Below are 18363 nucleotides of genomic sequence, written 5' to 3'. Positions count from 1 at the left end.
CCTCTTCTTGCCTCTTTGGTTCTTTTGTATTTTCAAACCCAATTCTTTGGTGGTTATGAAGGCTGCTGCATACATCAGCTGGTTTGTTTCAGCTAATGTAGTGGTTCGAATGGTTTGCACAGCCTCATTGACCGTTTTTAGTACATTTCTGAATTCTTTCCTGTTCACTTGTTTCAGCTTTGGCAAACGTGTTCTTTCAGCATCTTCCATTTGATGCTTTATTTTCTCAGGTAATTGAGCACTATCTGCTGGTGCTTGTTCTTCAGTGCTTTCTTGTTCTTTTATCTTCATCCATTTCAACAGCCTCTTCCTCCCTTTCTTCCTCAGTTTGCTTTTGAGTCTGCAAATCATTCTTGATATTACTCTTCTTTGTTGGTATACTTAGACCATTAGTTGCTTTCTCTTCAATTCCTGTTAATTCTGCTGTAGTGAAAAATTGGTGGCTCAGAATTACATGTCGTTGGTCCATTAGAATTACATTGGTCCATTAGAATTACACGTCGTTGGTTCACTGATATCACAGTCCGTGTGGTTCACCTTCCAAATCTGATACATTCGTTTTTGAAATCCATGTTTTGCTGGCTCAGACTGATATTAAGCTTCCATAATAGAGATGTTTTCTTCCCTAGTCCAGATTTTTTGCTTTTTTGCTTTTCCTTCCAGTAGCTTGTCAGCTCCATGCCCTGGTTGCCTAGCAGAGGGAGCTGAGCCCTGTAGCTCATTTTGCACAGAATGCCCAGGAGCCATAGCATCCAAAAGAACCCTTGTTAATCTGAGCGATGGTTCAGCCAGCATAAATTTCATTTTTCTCGTATTCAGCATGTTTGAAAGGGTTGTGGAGCAAATTTTGTCTGGCCCTTCACCTAAGACCTGTGTGATATGTTGCACCTGTTCAGCATAACCCTTAGGATCAAGGACGACAAGGTAAAGCTCCTTGGAGTGGTTGTTGTTTATTATTATTATTATTGTTGTTATTATTGTTATTATTATTGTTGTTGTTGTTGTTATTATTATTATTATTATTATTGCATCAACAGAAGTGTATCAGAGCGGCCAGTTGTTTCGCCGGATTTGGCATTAATTACTAGTCGGGCCCCACCCAGGGGCCTAGGACGTCGTAACGTATTTTCGTAATATGTGTGCAGATCCAAGCAGTGCAGCCTTTTGCATTTGACTGATGGTGATTTTGTCAATTTTTAACTGTTTTAAATATAATTCCAGTGCTTTTGGAATAGCACCCAGTGTGCCGATTACCACTGGAATTACCACTGCTGGTTTGTGCCATAATCGTTGGATTTCGATTTTTAAGTCCTGGTATTTCGCGATTTTTTCATATTCCTTCTCGGCGACCCTGCTATCACCTGGTATTGCGATGTCTATGATTGTAACCTTATTTTTCTCAACCAGTGTGATGTCTGGTGTATTATGCGCCAGTATTTTATCCGTTTGTATACGAAAATCCCACAAGATCTTGACCATCTGACTCTCGATGAATTTTTCAGGCTTATGTTCCCACCAGTTTGTTGCTGTTTTAATATTATAATTTTTGCACAAATTCCAGTGGATCATTTGTGCCACTGAATTGTGCCGCATTTTATAGTCAGTCTGCGCGATTTTTTTACAGCAGCTGAGTATGTGGTCAACAGTTTCATCAACTTCTTTGCAGAGTCTGCATTTGGCATCATCAGAGGATTTTTCGATATTGGCCTTAATGGCATTTGTTCGGATAGCTTGTTCTTGCACAGCCAGGATTAGTGACTCTGTTTCTTTCTTTAATGTACCTGTTAACCATAACCAAGTTTTTTTACTGTCCACTTTATCTTTTATTTTTTCCAGAAATTGACCATGCAATGCTTTGTTCTGCCAACTCTCCATTCTTGATTTTATCACATCTTTTCTGTATTCTTGTTTCGTCTGTTGGGCCTTCAATAAATTTTTGTTCTTTACTTCGATTAATAGATGTTCTTGACTTTCTTTTAAATAATCAGCCAGTGCATGTTTTTCTTCTTCAACTATTTGCTTCACTTGTAATAATCCTCTGCCACCTGATTTCCGGGGTAGGTATAGTCTATCAATATCACCACGTGGATGTAAACTGTAGTGCATTGTCATTAATTTCCTGGTTTTTTGGTCTAAAATATCCAAATCAGCTTGTGTCCAGTTAACTATACCAGCTGTGTATCTTATAACTGGTATTGCCCAGGTGTTTATGGCCTTGATTGTATTTCCACCATTCAATTTAGATTTCAAAATTTTCCTAACTCTGTTGGTGTACTCTCTCCTGACAATAGTTTTTCCTTCTCCATGTTTGATGTTATCCAACTGCAAAATGCCTAAGTATTTGTAGGCTTCATTTTCATTGCATTTAATTAGTTGGCCATTGGGCATTTCAATTCCCTCACATGTAGTGATTTTGCCCCTTTTTATGGATACAGTGGCGCATTTTTCCATGCCAAACTGCATTGAAATATCGGTGCTGAATACTCGGACTGTGTTTGTCAGTGATTGGATTTCTATTTCTGACTTTCCATAGAGTTTCAAATCATCCATATATAATAAATGTGAAATTTTTTCAGCTTCTTTGGCTGTTTGGTAGCCTAATTTCATTTTTTTAAAGATTACTGATAGTGGGATCATTGCGATGATGAAGAGAAGAGGTGAAAGTGAATCACCCTGGAAAATTCCTCGCTTGATATTGACCATTCCGTAGTTCTCATTCCCTACTGCCAACTCAGTTCTCCATTGTTTCATCGCCTTTTCAGTGAAGGATGTAATATTTTTACTAATGCCAGTTGTTTCTAAGCATTTTATGATCCAACTATGTGGCAATGAGTCGAATGCTTTTTTATAATCAATCCAGACCATATTCAAGTTCGTTTTTCTTTTCTTACAATTTTCTAATATCATTTTATCAATTAGGAGCTGATCTTTTGTGCCCCTACTCCTTCTTTTGTTGCCTTTTTGCTCTACTGGCAAGATGTTGTTTGTTTCCAAATAATCCATAATGTTATCTGCAATAATGCCTGTGAGTAATTTAAAGGTTGTTGGCAAGCATGTTATTGGTCTGTAGTTTTCAGGTATTGTTCCTTTAGTTGCATCTTTCTGAATCAAGTATGTTTTTCCAGTTGTCAACCATTCATCAATTTGACCATTTTGTAAAATTTCATTCAGTTGCCTGGCCAACATTGCATGTAAACTGGTCAGATATTATTATTATTATTATTATCATTATTATTATTATTATTATTATTATTATTATTATTATTATTATTATTATTATTATTATTATTATTATTATTATTGCAGACAGGACTGAAGTTATGCATTTGTCCTCACCAAAGTGTATAGAAATTAAAGCCTTTATAAAGGTCTGGGTTCCTGGTTTTCTGTGTCAAAAGTTATTTGGACATTCTCTTCATGGCCTTGGAAGTATCTAACATGTGTTAATATAATGATTCCTTCTAACTTGTGAATTACTGTTTCTTTCCTCACCAGAATAATTTCTATAATCACTAGGCCATTTTCAGTTGTTTTTTTCAGCTACTATTATGTATGTCATAGTATTAATATATATATCAGACTAATCTCATTTTAAAATATTGAATATAAGAACACATGAATATACCTTCAACAAGAAGCTGTGCCCAGGATAACAAAGTATTCCTTTAATGTGCCTTCTGATTAATATGTCAGTTTAGAAATGTAGCCTAAGAACACGAAATAGGAAAAGTATTTTGGATTAAGCAGAATCTTTCAAAAGGGGATTTCTTCTACTTATCCGTTCAAAATATACAGTATATAGTAATCAATGGGGGAAAAAAATTTCATCCCTTCAGACTGTAAATCTTTTCTTTTTTTATTTCTTTTAGGGGGAGTTTGTTTCCTGTCTTTTGTCATTATTGCGACAAATGACTGACAGACATTACCAGCAACTCCTTGACAGATTCAAGACAAGAGACATGCTGAGAGTAAGTATTTTCCCCCCCAGGATTGATAATTTATTTATTTTATAATTTGTGTGTTCTCTTGACATAGGATCAGTGATATAATGTATCAACCAGCACAGCTTTGATATAATGGTCAAAATAATTAGTAGAAGCAGATAACATGTTTAGAAAGCCCCTATAAGGATAATAAACAATAATATACTAGTTTTATCTATATAAAGTTCTGAAGAAGCTTCTTGGATGAGAAGTGAAACATCTTCAAGGAAAAACAATAGAAGTCCAGTTCCCTCTTTAAAAAAATTATATTTTGGACAACCATGACATGGATGACTGAGAATCTCAATAGACATTTAGGTATGCATTTAAAGAAACAGAAATTATCTTTCTAGAATAAAGGAACAGGCATTGGAAGATTCCAGCAGTAGTTTCTCTGGTCTACTTCTCACCTCAACTAAGAATCCAAATATATTTCTAATAGTATAAAAGCAGCTCTATCCTGTCAAATGTGTAACATTATTGAATATGCTATGTTAATCAAAGATGAATTAATATGATGAGCTTTGATAGCAGATTGATAGTTAAATACTCATATCTGCAGTCTTATTTATATTTCAAACAACCTTATAAATTATAAGTTATCAATTAATAAAACCCTGTATGCACAATGGTTATATACCGTATTTTCCTGAAAATAAGACCTGGTCTTATTTTCTTTTGGGCTTGAAAATAAGCAGATAGGCTTATTTTGGGGGAGGTCTTATTTTTGTTCATCCCTGAGCAGTTCCACTGATGCTATGAGTCTCAAGGCCTATCGTGAATGGCTCCACTGGGGCCTTGGATCGCGTTGTGCCTTTGTACCTTCTGACCCAGTGTCGATCCCGGGTAGCTCCCTGGTTTACCGAGGAGCTCCGGGAGATGAAACGCCGGAAGAGACACCTAGAGAGTGGTTGGAGGGCCAGCCGGTCCGGATCTGATCAAACACTAGTAAGAATTCATATTAAATCCTACTTAAATCCTACTTAATTCATATTAAATCCTACTTATTTGGCGATAAAAGCGGCAAAATGGCAACATTTTTCCACTCTTATCGCATCCGGAGATAACTGCCCAGCTGCCCTGTTTAGGGTGACCTGCTCCTTACTTAACCAAGGAACTGGGAAAGACCCCTTGCAGGGTAGGGCTGAAGAATTTGTTCAGTATCTGCAGGATAAAATCGCTCAGATCCGGACAGGCTTGGACTCTAACTGGGTAGATTCAGGCGAGTCGACAGGGATGAATCTTGTGGAGACTCTCTGGGCTGAGTTTGACCCTGTGACCCCCCGAGGGTATGGACAGGATTATGTGGAGACTCAGTGCTGCCACTTGTGTGCTGGACCCATTTCCCTCTTGGTGACACGAGGCTGGCTCCAGGCGATTACCAACACTTCATTGAGAGAGGGCTTCTTTCCCACCGCCTTGAAGGAGGCATGGTGAGGCCCCTTCTTAAGAAGCCTTCTCTGGACCCAGCTTCTTTAGCCAACTATTGTCCGGTCTCCAACCTTCACTTTGTAGCGAAGGTTGTTGAGAGTGTGGTAGCATGTCAGCTTCCCCAGTACCTGGATGAAGCTGCCTACCTGGATCCGTTTCAGTTGGGTTTCAGGCCCGGGTACAGCACGGAGACGGCATTGGTCACGTTGGTTGATGATCTCTGGCGGGCCCGGGACAGGGGCTGCTTCTCTGTCCTGCTCCTATTAGACCTCTCGGTGGCTTTCAATACCTTCGACCATGGTATACTACTGCGACGACTCGTGGGGTTGGGAGGGAGGGCATTGTTTTACGGTGGTTCTCCTCTTACCTGTCAGATTGGTCGCAGTTCGTGTTGACTGGAGGACAGGGATCGACCCCGAGGCACGTCACTTGTGGGGTGCTCCAGTGGTCGGTTCTCTCACCCCTCCTGTTCAACATATATATGAAACCGCTGGGCGAGATCATCCATGGTTTTGGGGTATGGTATCATCAATATGCTGATGATACCCAACTTTTCATCTCTACCCCAAACCACCTAAACGATGCCCTCAATGTGATGTCCTGATGCCTGGAGGCTGTGCGGATCTGGATGGGGAGGAATAGGCTCAAATCATCCCGATTTGTGCATTTTGTTCCATCTTTGATGATAGGGGGAGAAATTTTAGCCCCTTCAGAGAGGGCACACAATCTGGGAGTCCTCCTGGATATGTGGCTTAGTTTAGAACAGTGGTTCTCAACCTTCCTAATGCCGCGACCCTTTAATACAGTTCCTCATGTTCTGGTGACCGCCAATCATAAAATTATTTTCGTTGCTACTCTATAACTGTAATTTTGCTACTGTTATGAATCGTAATGTAAATATCTGATATGCAGGATATATTTTTATTCTTATAAATTGCACATAATTAAAGCATAGTGATTAATTACAAAAACAATATGTAATTATATATTGTGAAATATTTCTTAATATATCTATATATTAAGAGAATATATATTTCTCTTTCTCTTTCTGTCTCTGTCTGTCTGTCTCTCTGTGTGTGGCTCTTTGTCTCTCTCTCCCCCTCCTTCCCGCGCTGTCTCTCTCTGTCATTCTCTCTCTGTATATATCTGTCTCTCTCCTCTCTCCCCATCTGTCATTGTGTGTGTGTGTGTGTTTGTGTGTCTCTCACTCACTCTCTCTGTGTGTGTCTCTCTCTGTGTCTGTCTGTCTCTCACTCACTCAATCACTCAATCACTCACTCTGTATCTGTGTGTCTCTCTCTGTGTGTCTCTCTCTGTCTGTTTCTCCTTCCCTTCCTCCCTCCCCATCTCTGTCACTCTCTGTCTCTCTCTCTTTCTCTCTCTGTCTCTCACTCACTCACTTAATCACTCACTCTGTCTCTCTGTCTCTCTCTCTGTCTGTCTCTCCCTCCCTCCCCCATCTCTGTCACTATGTGTGTGTGTGTGTGTGTCTCACTCACTCTCTCTCTCTCTGTGTCTCTCTGTGTTGTGCCTCAATCTGTCTGTCTGTGTGTCTGTCTCTCTGTCTCTCCCCTTTCTCCCCCATCTCTGTCACTCTGTGTGTGTGTGTGTGTGTGTGTGTGTCACTCACTCTCTCTGTGTGTGTCTCTGTCTCTCTCTGTGTGTGCCTCTGTCTGTCTGTCTGTCTGTGTGTGTGTCTCTCTGTCTCTCCCCTCCCACCCCCATCTCTGTCAGTGTGTGTGTGTGTGTGTGTGTGTGTGTGTCTGTCTGTCTGTCTCTCTCACTCACACACACAGACACACATATTGTGGTCACCTTTAATCACAGGTTAAAAGTACCTGGCAGCGGCGTTTTTCCCTGGCGGAAAGTCTCCGAGGCTGTAATTTACGGGGTGTACGCACACCACGCACCTATGTTTTCAACGGCGTGGAGCCACGGCGAGGCTCTGCGCAGCTGGGGATGACTCCGGAGCCCATCCGGGAAGACAAGGAACGCGAGAGGGACCCCCCCCGCGGATGGGCTCCGGACCCCACACATCTTTCACAGCCGTCTCGTTTCCAATTGGGGGGATCCATGCAGAGGATTTCTCTCCCCCCATTGGAAATGAGGCCATGCCTGCCCCATGCCTGGCCTGCTCAATGAAGCAGCGCATTGCTGGGTGATGGGCAGGGCAGTGTAGGGCGCGCCCTTGCCTCTGGGGCTCTTCTTGTGGGACATGCTGGCTGGCGCTGCTTCAAGGGACCCCAGCTGCTGGCTCCTCCGTGCTCAGCCCAGCTGCCAGCACGGCTGGCATCCTGTCTGGTGCCTGTCGTCGGCAGCACGGATGGGCTCCGGACCCCACACATCTTTCACAGCCACCTCGTTTCCAATTGGGGGGATCCATGCAGAGGATTTCTTCCCCCCCCAATTGGAAACAAGGTGGCTGTGAAAGACAAAGCAGCGCTTTGTCAGAGTGAGAACATTTTCCCGCCATTATGAAGTCTCCGAAGCTGTAATTGTATGGGGTGTGTGCGCGCAGCTATGTTTTCTACAGCGTGGAGCTGCAGCGACTCTCTGTGCAGCTGGCGATGACTCTGGAGCCCATCCGTGGAGGGTTTCAAGGAACACGAAGTGGAGTTTAAAGTTTAGAGTTCCAATGGTCTTAGCGCCCCCTGTGAAAAAGTCATTCGACCCCCAAAGGGATCGCGACCCACAGGTTGAGAACCACTGGTTTAGAACCCATTTGGCTATTAATTATGATAAATCAAAAGTACTAGTGTTTACTAGAGCCCGGAAATTGTATAACTGGGATATCAGTGGCAATGCTGTTAAGCAGGTTTTCCATTTTAAGTATCTAGGTATTCAATTTCAGAACACTGGTGCCTGGACTAGACATCGAACCCAGGTGCTGAACCCGGCCTCCTGTAGTCACCAGCAGATTTTAAGATTCTTTTATACCCAGGGTGGCCAGTTCATTCCTTCTGCCCTACGTATTTACAAAGCCAAAACGCTGGCCCAAACTCTTTACGGCATTCCCATATGGATACGGGGCTTCAAGGATTGCTAGGCTGCTTTCCTTAGAAAACTTCTGGGTCTTCCCCCTTGTGTTGGTTTTGCCCCAATATACCTGGAACTAGGCATTCGATCGGTGGAATGTATGGCCTGGATAAACACCTTTAAATGGTGGTTTTGGGTGCTCTTTCTGGCAGTTCCTGGCAGCTACCTCTCCCTGGTGTTCACGGACTCCCATATTTCTCACTGGGAGAAAGAGCTGCTGAAGAAACTTCATCTGCTAGGTTTCACGGAGGATGCATTGGGAAACTACGACCTCAAGGATGCCCAATTTAGGATAGTCCAACGGCTTGTGGACATTGATTTACAATATCTACGAGCCAGAGCCAATAAAACTTGCTCCCCCCTGACTCTCAACCAAGTTAATAACTATGGATTGAGGATGGCTTCCTATTTTTATACCCTAACCATTCCCAAGTATAGAAGAGCTTTTTCCCTAGCTCGCTTCAATGTCTTGCCCTCAGCACTTCTGGATGGTCGTTTCAAGAGGCTCCCGATTAATAAGCGGCTGTGCCCTTGTGACAGAGCCGAGGTTGGGACAGCGGAGCATGTCCTTCTATTTTGCCCTATGTATAGCACGGACAGATCTAGGTTACTGTCTCTTCCTGAAATCGTCCCTTCTGGTCCTGATGGCTGTGATTTGTTTGTGCATTGCCTTGGGGATGTCTCCTCATACATCACCTCTCAGGTTTCCAGGTTTTTCTTGAGAGCTGTGACCATTAGAGGAGAGAGCTGTAACCTCCCTTAGTTGGGCTTTTGGTGACTGGCTCTGTGTCTCTTTTGTAGTGGTCGTGTTTTGGTCTGTGACTGTAAATAAAGTATTCTTATTATTATTATTATTATTACTGGTTTAGAAGAACATCTGACGGCCGTGACCAGGGGGGCCTTTTACCAGGTTTGCCTGGTACGTCAGTTGCGCCCCTTCCTGGATCAGGATGCTCTTTGCACAGTTACTCATGCCTTCGTCCTTTCTCGCCTGGACTACTGCAACACTCTCTACATGGGGCTGCCCTTGAAGAGCACCCGGAAGCTTCAACTGGTCCAGAATGTGGCCGCGTGAGTTATGATGGGGGTACCTAGGTGCTCCCATGTTACACTCCTTTTAGGCAACCTGCACTGGTTGACGTTTGTTTTCCGGGTGCGCTTCAAGGTACTAATTATGACCTTTAAAGTGCTCCATGGCTTAGGCCCAGGGTACCGGCGAGACCACCTACTGCCACCAGTAGCCTCCCACCATCTAGTGCGATCCCACAGAGTTGGCCTCTTCAGGGTGCCATCGGCCAGACAGTGTCGGCTAGCGACCCCCAGGGGGAGAGCCTTCTTTGTGGGAGCGCCTTCCGTCTGGAATGAGCTGCCCCCAAAGCTTCGCATAATCCCCGACCTATGGTCCTTCTGACGCGCCCTAAAAAGTTGACTTTTCCAGCAAGCCGGCCTGGCCTAAACAGAATAAAATAAATGATTAATTTTATTGTTAATTTTAATCTATTTTTTAAAATTTTATTGTTAATATGAATTGGATTTGTTTTTGGATACTTTATTTAATTTCCTTTTTAACTTTTGTAATATGTATTTTTTTTAATGTTGTACGCCGCCCTGAGTCCTTTGGGAGAAGGGCAGCATATAAATAAAAATAAAAATTGCGACGAGGTAAGTGGGTGTGGGATGCGTGGGGAACCGCCATCTCCTTCCTAGCTTGATTTTTACACCTGCGCCTCATCCCAGCCAGACATAGGCAGGGTTTAACTAGGGTTTATTTTGGGGGTAGGTCTTATATTGGTGTAAGGTGTGAAAATTGGACTAGGGCTTGTTTTGGGGGGAAGTACTATTTTGGGGGAGCACGGTAATATATTCCAGGGTAACTGCTACTGCCTAATTCAAACCAGAAACTGATTTTATTATGATATCATCAAAATTTCAATAGTCATTCATGTTCTGCGGCATTTTCAGTTCATGATCATATACTATATGTCCATTTCTTTGTCCTTAATGGCACGTATGTTCATTCCATAGCTAGGAATCCTTTGGGTATAAATTAATGTGGAGAAGTATAAAATGTATCTCAATTTACTATGCAATGTAAATGAAACCTCCTGGATGCTAAGGTGTTAGGCACCATGTGTCTGCCTGTCTCCCTTCACTAAATTTATTTTATCTTGAGCATTAATTTCAATTAATATGCATGGCCTCTTTGCAGGCCATAAAATTGCACAACTCTGCTCTATGCAGAGATCATTAGCAAGAAAGAGGATATGAAATAAAGCAGACAGAAAAGAGTAGAATATAGAAGCAAAATTTATAAAAAATTATTCACATTTTATTCAAGGATTTTTTATTGCTAGTTATTTCACTCAGGTAGTCCTCAACTTATAACTATTCACTTAGCAACCATTCGAAGTTAGAATGGCAGTGAAAAAAGTGACATAACCAATTCTCATACTTACAACTGTTGCAGCAGTCCCATGGTCACATGATCAAAATTCAGGTGATTGGCAACTGACAGTTGCATTGTTCCAGGGTCACCATTTATAATCTTCCCAGCCAGCTTCTGACAAGCAAAGTCAATGGAGGAAGCCATATTTACTTAATGACATGTGAATCACTTAATGATTGCAGTGATTCACTTAACAGCTGTAGCAAAAGGGGTAGTAAAATGGAGCACAACTCAGGTGCCTTGCTAACAGCTACCTTGCTTAGCAACAGAAATGTTGGGTTCAGTTGTGGTCATAAGTCGAGGACTACCTGAACTGTTATATTGTTTTGCCTTTAATATAAAACAATGGGACACCAGAAAATATGCATGTTTAATGCAACTTTATCTTCTTTCTAAAGGCATTCAATAAAGCAACAGCTATGACTACATATGCTAAGGCAGTGTTAAGCCTGGACAGTAACTAGGTGTAGTGGAAAATGAATAACATTATTGTTAGATTGGGTATTGAGAAGGCAGACACAGGCTTATGGCAACAACAGCTCTTTATTAACAATACAACAGTATGTACAATCCAGCAACTGCTTGGTCTGACAGCAGCCCTTTTATAGGGAGCTGTCAGACCTCTCAACCAATAGGATTGAACCAGAGGACCTTGGTAGAAAACATGGTAGTTAGAGTGAATATCTAACACTCCTCCCCTTTTAGTTGGGATGTTTCTATTGGTCACGTAATCACGCAGGTAGGTGGGTTTTTGTTTAGTCCTACCAGACCTGCGCAGTTCATTTGGAACCGGTTCTTTGGGCAGGTCGGATGGACCTGTCTGCTCTCCAGCTCTGCTCTGTGGAACCTCCTGGAACTTTTCCCAGGCCACGGCTGGAGCTTCTGGGATTTGCTTGTTTGGAGCTTGCTGTGGGCCTGCAGCAAATTCAGATAAGTCCCCTGGCACCCTCGGGCTTGAGCTGGCTGTAGAAGGAGTGAGCGTTTGCTCCTTTTGGGTAGGGCTTTGGCTGATTTGTTCAGGAGTTGCATCGGGTGTTCTAAGTGTGGAGTTGGAGAGGCAGCCACAGAGTTGGTCAATATGCCTCCTCCAGTTTCTACCATCCTTGAGCTCTAACAGATAAGAGTGAGGCCCGGTGATGCCTATCACCATGGCAGGGATCTACAGAGTTCCCCCGGTGTAGTTGTGAGTGTATACCGAGTCCCCTATGCTAAAATTTTGAATCTTGCTTGTGGAGTCAGGGGGCGATGTGGCAGAATAGTTTGGGTGTAACCGGTGTAAGTGGGACCTTAGCCGGCGACCCATGAGAAGCTTGCAGGGGCTTCTCCCGGTAGTGGCGCTTGGCGTGATGTGTTGGATTAACAAATAGTGATCAACCCATGTTTGCCAATCCCCCGGGCCCATCCTTGCAAGGGCCTCTTTTGCAGATTGCAACATTCTCTCCACCTTACCATTGGAAGCCGGATGGAATGGCATGGCCAGGGCATGCCTGATTCCCTGACTTAAGTAGCTCTCAAATTGTAGCTCTCAGGACTACCTCTAACCACTTCGAGTAAGCGTCCACAACTACGAGGAAAGTTTGGCCATGAACTGGTCCAGGAAAGTCAATGTGCACCCTAGACCAGGGTGCTTGAGAATGCTCCCACTCCTTAGCGGGAACCTCTGGGGGAGCTAGTCTGGATTCCTGGCACAGTGTGCAGGTAGCCACCCATTCTTCTATCTCCCTGTCCAAGTTAGGCCACCACACGTAACTCCTAGCCAAAGACTTCATCCTGACAATGCCAGGATGCCCTACATGTAAAGCCTCCAATACTGCCCTGCGCAGTTTGTTTGGAACAACCACTCAGTCCCCCCACAGTAGACAGCCATTAATTACCAACAACTCATCGCATTTTGTAAAATACAATTTAAAATCAGCCCCAACAGGCCCCTTGGGCGTGTCAGGGTGGAAATTTATCCCTGTTCCCCTCCTAGGGTAATTGTATTTAATGAGGGATAATTTTGAAGTATACTTCAAGGAAAAACCACAGTTCATCCCTCATTAAATACAATTACCCCAGGAGGGGAACAGGACTGAATTTCTACCCTGACACGTGGTAGCAGAGGATGGTTGGAATTATGGCTATTTTGGATTGATTTATGATTTTTTCCTTGTTTGTTTGATGATAAGAGTCTAGGCTAATTAGGCAGATGATTATTATTAGAGTTTAAGCACAGCTGGTAAACAAAAAATGCAGTGACAGGGCCACCCCCTCCATCTCCAGTTCAAAATTTGTCTGATGGTGGAGTCCTTTGCAGAATGATGGGCAACGTCATTGGACGAGACAGGTCCAGTGTCCAGGCAGTCAGTGAGCAGGACCGGTGTCTCAGGAGTGGGGTTGGCAAGAAGTTCTGGTAGGCGACAGCAGCTCAATCCATCTGCATGTCCCAACGTGGAACCGAGGCAGTGGATTAGTTTGTAGGAGTAGGCAGCCAGGAAAACAGTCCACCTGGTCATACGAGGTGATAACGACACCGGGGTAGGTCGGTCCCCAGCCAGTAGCCCAAGCAATGGCTTGTGGTCGGTCACAAGCTCGAAATCCCAGCCATAAAGGTACTCATGGAACCTTTTGACTCCTGCCACTGCAGCCAGAGCCTCGTGGTCCATCTGGCTGTAGTTTCTTTCTGCAGAAGACAAGGTTCTTGAGTAAAAAGCAATGGGGGCTTCTGTGCTGTTGGACATGCAGTGGCTTAGGACAGCACCGACGCCGAATGGAGATGCGTCACAGGTTAACACCAACGGTAGGGTCTGGCTGTACTGGACTAGAAGGGAGTCAGCTGTCAGTAGTCATTTGACCACGGCAACTGCGGTAGTCTCGGCTCTGCCCAAGGACCACTTTGCGTTCTTGGCCAGGAGACGGTGAAGCGGTTCAGCAATGGTGGCTTTCTGTTTAAGAAAGATGCTGTAGAAATTAAGGAGCCCGAGGAACGCCTGCAGCTCGGTTTGAGTGCGGGGTGTGGGGACTTCCTGGATTGCTTTTATTTTTTGTGATGTCGGGTGAATCCCAGAGCCATTGATCATGTACCCAAGGAATTCAACCCTTGGTACATTAATTTTGCATTTTTCTTTTTTGAGCCAGAGGCCTTTTTCTCTAATTCTGGCCAAAACCATTCGAACTCGTTTTAAAAGTTGCACCTCGTTTGCAGCCGATACCAAGATGTCATCGAAATAGGGGATGACTCCTGGTATCCCCTGCAAAAGCCATTCCATGACACTTTGGAACAGTCCAGGGGCGATACTAACACCAAATTGCAGGCAGTGGCATTTGAATGTACCCCTGTGCGTCACAATGGTTTGAGCCTCTGCTATAGCGCCATCTACAGGCAACTGTTGGTATGCCTGCGCCATGTCTAATTTCACAAAAAAAATTCCTGGGCCTAGCCAATGTAGTAGGTGCTGATGTCAGGGGTGCGAAGGTGCTACTTTTTGAAGCTCGGAATGGCTTGCTTCAGGCTCGACCATGACATGATCGTTAATGATGATCCAGTGTCTATCTCCAGCTCACAGGGAGCATCCTCTATGAGGACAGGGATCTTCAGCTTTTTTGGCTGCCTGGTGCGGACTTGTCCTATCACAGTGTGATAGGTAACCTTTCTTTCTCTCCCTGGGCGCTCTTGTGGTTTCTGCCAGGCCCCTGGGCTGGGCCTCTGTTGGCGGCTCGGAGTAGTTTTAGGCTGCCATGTGGTGGCAGGGAATTTGCTCCGGCACACTTTGGCAATGTGCCCCTTTCGTTCGCAATGCTGACAGGTTGCGTCTCGGAAACGGCAAGTAGACCGGGCATGGTCTCCTCCACAGCTTGCATAAGGCAGCAAACGCGAGTTGAATTTTCATGCCGGCTTCGAATTTTCATGCCAGCAGATGCAGTAGCTGTCATCTTCTTCACTGTCAGAGCGCTCGGGTTCTTTGTCGTCGTGGTGGATGCGCGTTTGTTTCTGCGGGCTTGTGGCACGTTTTGTTGGCGCTGCAAGGTCTCTGTTGACTTGTCTGCTGATTCGGACGCTCTGGCCTCATAGAGTGTGATCTGCAAAGACAGATTTGATCTGGCAAGCAATCTTCTCTGCAGATTAATGTCCCGCACACCGCAGATTTTACGGTCCAATATTAAGTGATTCAGGTCATGGAACTCGCAATAGGCGGCTGCCTTACAAAGCTTCGCCATGTATTCATTGATTGATTCGCCCTCTCTCTGGTTCCTAATATTGAATTCGTGGTGGCGAACGTGCCTCAATGGTTTGGGTGCATAGTGGATTTTCAAAGTCTGTTGTAATGCCGCCCAGGGAACCACTTGGAGCGGGGTTGGCTCTGACAGGTTCTTCACTGTTTCAAAAACCTCTCGGCCACAGTACCCCAGAAAGAGTTTCTTCTTTTGGCTTTCAGGGACGCCCATGAGGTTGTTTGCCTCGAGGAAGCATTCGAATGGTAACATGTACGATTCCCAGTGTTCAGCCACCAGGCCATACGGAGTTGGCGGCGCATGCATGGCCATTTTCGTATAGAGGGCAATTCGAGTTTGCTGCTCAAAATGGTCGCTTAATGCCGCACCGAGAGCTCCAGGCTGGATCTACTTGCTGGATTTTGCTGTTCTTCTTTTTCGCCTATTTGCCTTCCAATCCCACCTTCGTCTCCAGTGTTAGATTGGGTATTGAGAAGGCAGTCACAGGCTTATGGCAACAACAGCTCTTTGTTAACAATAGAACAGTATGTACAATCCAGCAACTGCTTGGTCTGACAGCAGCCCTTTTATAGGGAGTTGTCAGACCTCTCAACCAATAGGATTGAACCTCTGTTCCCACCGGAACAGAGGACCTTGGTGGAAACCATGGTAGTTAGAGTGAATATCTAACAATTATTCTCCAGCATACTTTGCAAATTCATTTTTTTTAGTGCTTCTCTCTCTAGGTCAGGGGTTTCAAACTGGTGGCCTGCAGGCCGGATGCATCACTTGCAGGCCACACCCACCTCAGCTCCACAAATGGGGAAACATCACGAAATGTCACGTAACGGCAACGTGATGTGGCAAGTTTGACACCCATGCTCTAGGTAGAAAGAGTAACTAATAACTCAATTTTTAATTTAGAAGAACAAGTTGACTACCACATTCTTCTGATAGGAAAATATTTCGCTTCTAAATAATTTATGATTTGGGATCCATTTAAAAAAGAAAGAAAATATGCCAAATCAAGTTATAATGAAGCTACTTCAAGAGTGAATTATATTGAAGATGAATTGTCATAGAAATGATTACTTGTCTGCTGAATTATCTCTCTTAAATGCCTAAACAGGTCTTCTTTTTCTTTTCTTTCTTGATGTATTCTCTGATTTCTTTCCCATTCATCACATCCCTCCAAGTTTGTTCTTTTCAGCTCCTTCTTCCCCATCTCCATCCTGATCCTTGTCCCGTTCTTCTCTGCTGTTTCTGCTGGAAAAGGGGAGGAGAGGTTTTGTGTACTTCTGGGAATGGTTTGTTGTATCTGTATAAGGGGCAGATGGCTGACATATGCCAGTCCAATTACAGTTGTAAGTGGATTGCCTTATTTTACAGGCAGTTAGTTATACCTTTTTGTTTTTGTTCTGCTTTTGCTCTTTTTTGGCATGGGCCTTTTGACAAGAATGTGTTTGTTGTATGTGTTTGTGTGTGTGTGTGTGTGTATCAATATACAAATGTAACATGCATAGAGGTAGTTCTCAACTTACAACCATTTGTTTAGTGATTGTTTGAAATTACAATGGCACCGAAAAAGTGACATGACCATTTTTCACATGTATAATAGTTGCAGCATCTCTATGGTCACGTAATCAAAAATTGGGTGTTTGAAAACTGTTATGTATTTATGATAGTTGTACTGTCCTGGGGTCTGGGATCATGAAATTACCGTGTGCAACCTTTCCAGCTGCTGTCCAACAAGCAAAGTTAATGGGGGAAGCCAGATTCGACCACAGGACTGTGGCAAAAAAATAAAGCACAACTCACTTAACAAGAGCCTTGCCTAGCAAAAGAAATTTTAAGCTCCATTGTGATCATAAGCTGAGGACTACCTATATATATTTAGAGAAAAGAAAGTCTTCAGGACTAATTTCAACTTGATTTGGGAACTCTAGGCCTTGTATGGCATTTTTGTCTATATAGAAATTTCTTTATATCTATCTTGTGAGAATGAAATCTTAAATTCAGGATAAGCTTAATATAAATTCAGATAAATGTAATATAAGGTCACAAGAAATGCTTAATGGAAACCAAATGAAGACAATCTGAAGAAAGAGTAAATAGTATTCAGTACTATGGTATAATTTATTTTCTTTTTTTCAAAAAGCATTTAAAGTAAAGCATTCTTGCTTTTATTTTACAAAGTGGAATTAATATTTCTAGATGATTGATTACCAAATTTCATGGGATTTAGAATCCAATATCATTTTTTACATTCATCAATTGCCGTAGGAAAAGTAGTAATCAGCTTATAGAAAGAAAGGGAAATTTTCCTTGAATGTCTTACCTTAATGCTGAAGCTTGTCTCATATGCTGAAGCATTCATATGAATTGACAAGGCAACTAGACTTTCCTTGTTTTTGCTTGAAAACGTTTTCCTTCTCATCCAAGAAGCTTCTTCAGTTCTGAAACAATTTTCAGTAAGTACTGTACTTAGGAAAAAAACAGATACTGTGCATTCTGGATTTGAATGAGCATGCTACTTAAAATGCAAACTGCTTAAGTGGAGGGGATGATTACTCAAATGACATCAGATACAGCTTGTTTTCATTTGAATCTATAATGCAGAATTTCACAGTGGTGTAATTTGATGAGAATCATAGTAAGCAAGGAAATCCACTAGGAATTATCCTCATTGACTTTTAAAACCATTTATACTTACATAATTCAATTTGTGAAAAAAGTCACAATGATAGTAGTGCTTGAGACCAATCTATCTGTTACAGTGAATTTAAATATTTTTAAATAGATCTTTGAATCAAAGTTTGTTTCTTTTTCTCCATTTTCTATTTTATTATAAGCAGCTAAATTACTATGATATTATTTGAATATTTTCTGGAGTGGCAAAAAAAATGTTTTTTTCCCTTTTCTATTTTTCTATTTTTCTCTTGATTTGAAATTTTTCTAATATGTTTGCTAAAGAAATTTGCTAAAAGTATATTTTTCTTATCATAAGAAATAATGTAGGCTTTTTGTTTCTCTTAGGATTTCTTGTTACAAATATTTACTGTTTTTCGAATATTAATACGGCCAGAAATGTTTCCAAAAGATTGGACAGTAATGCGTTTAGTTGCTAACAAGTAAGATTTCTTAAATACAAATATAATCATAATATGGATCTATCTATATTGAGATTGTGTGCTTATTACTTTCTGTTTATAAAATGACAACAAATTTCATTTCCTTATAATGCAAGCCAAGGAGCGTCACAGTTTTTTTAAAACT

At 42.6% G+C, this 18363-nt stretch overlaps 1 protein-coding gene across 1 annotated transcript in view; it reads left to right on the top strand.

Annotated features, from left to right (window-relative positions):
- Positions 1-18363, top strand: part of DOCK4 (dedicator of cytokinesis 4) — a 392180-nt gene that overhangs the window by 246647 nt on the left and 127170 nt on the right. The window contains exons 26-27 of the mRNA XM_081957434.1: positions 3870-3968; positions 18124-18218. Of these exons, the coding sequence (XP_081813560.1) occupies positions 3870-3968; positions 18124-18218 (194 nt within the window). The remainder of the gene's footprint in view (positions 1-3869; positions 3969-18123; positions 18219-18363) is intronic.

The sequence above is a fragment of the Natrix helvetica genome (genome assembly GCF_964273705.1).
Source record: "Natrix helvetica genome assembly, chromosome: 6".
Taxonomy (NCBI): domain Eukaryota; kingdom Metazoa; phylum Chordata; class Lepidosauria; order Squamata; family Natricidae; genus Natrix; species Natrix helvetica.
The sequence above is the reverse complement of the archived record's forward strand: the minus strand, read 5'-3'. Positions and strand labels throughout refer to the sequence as shown.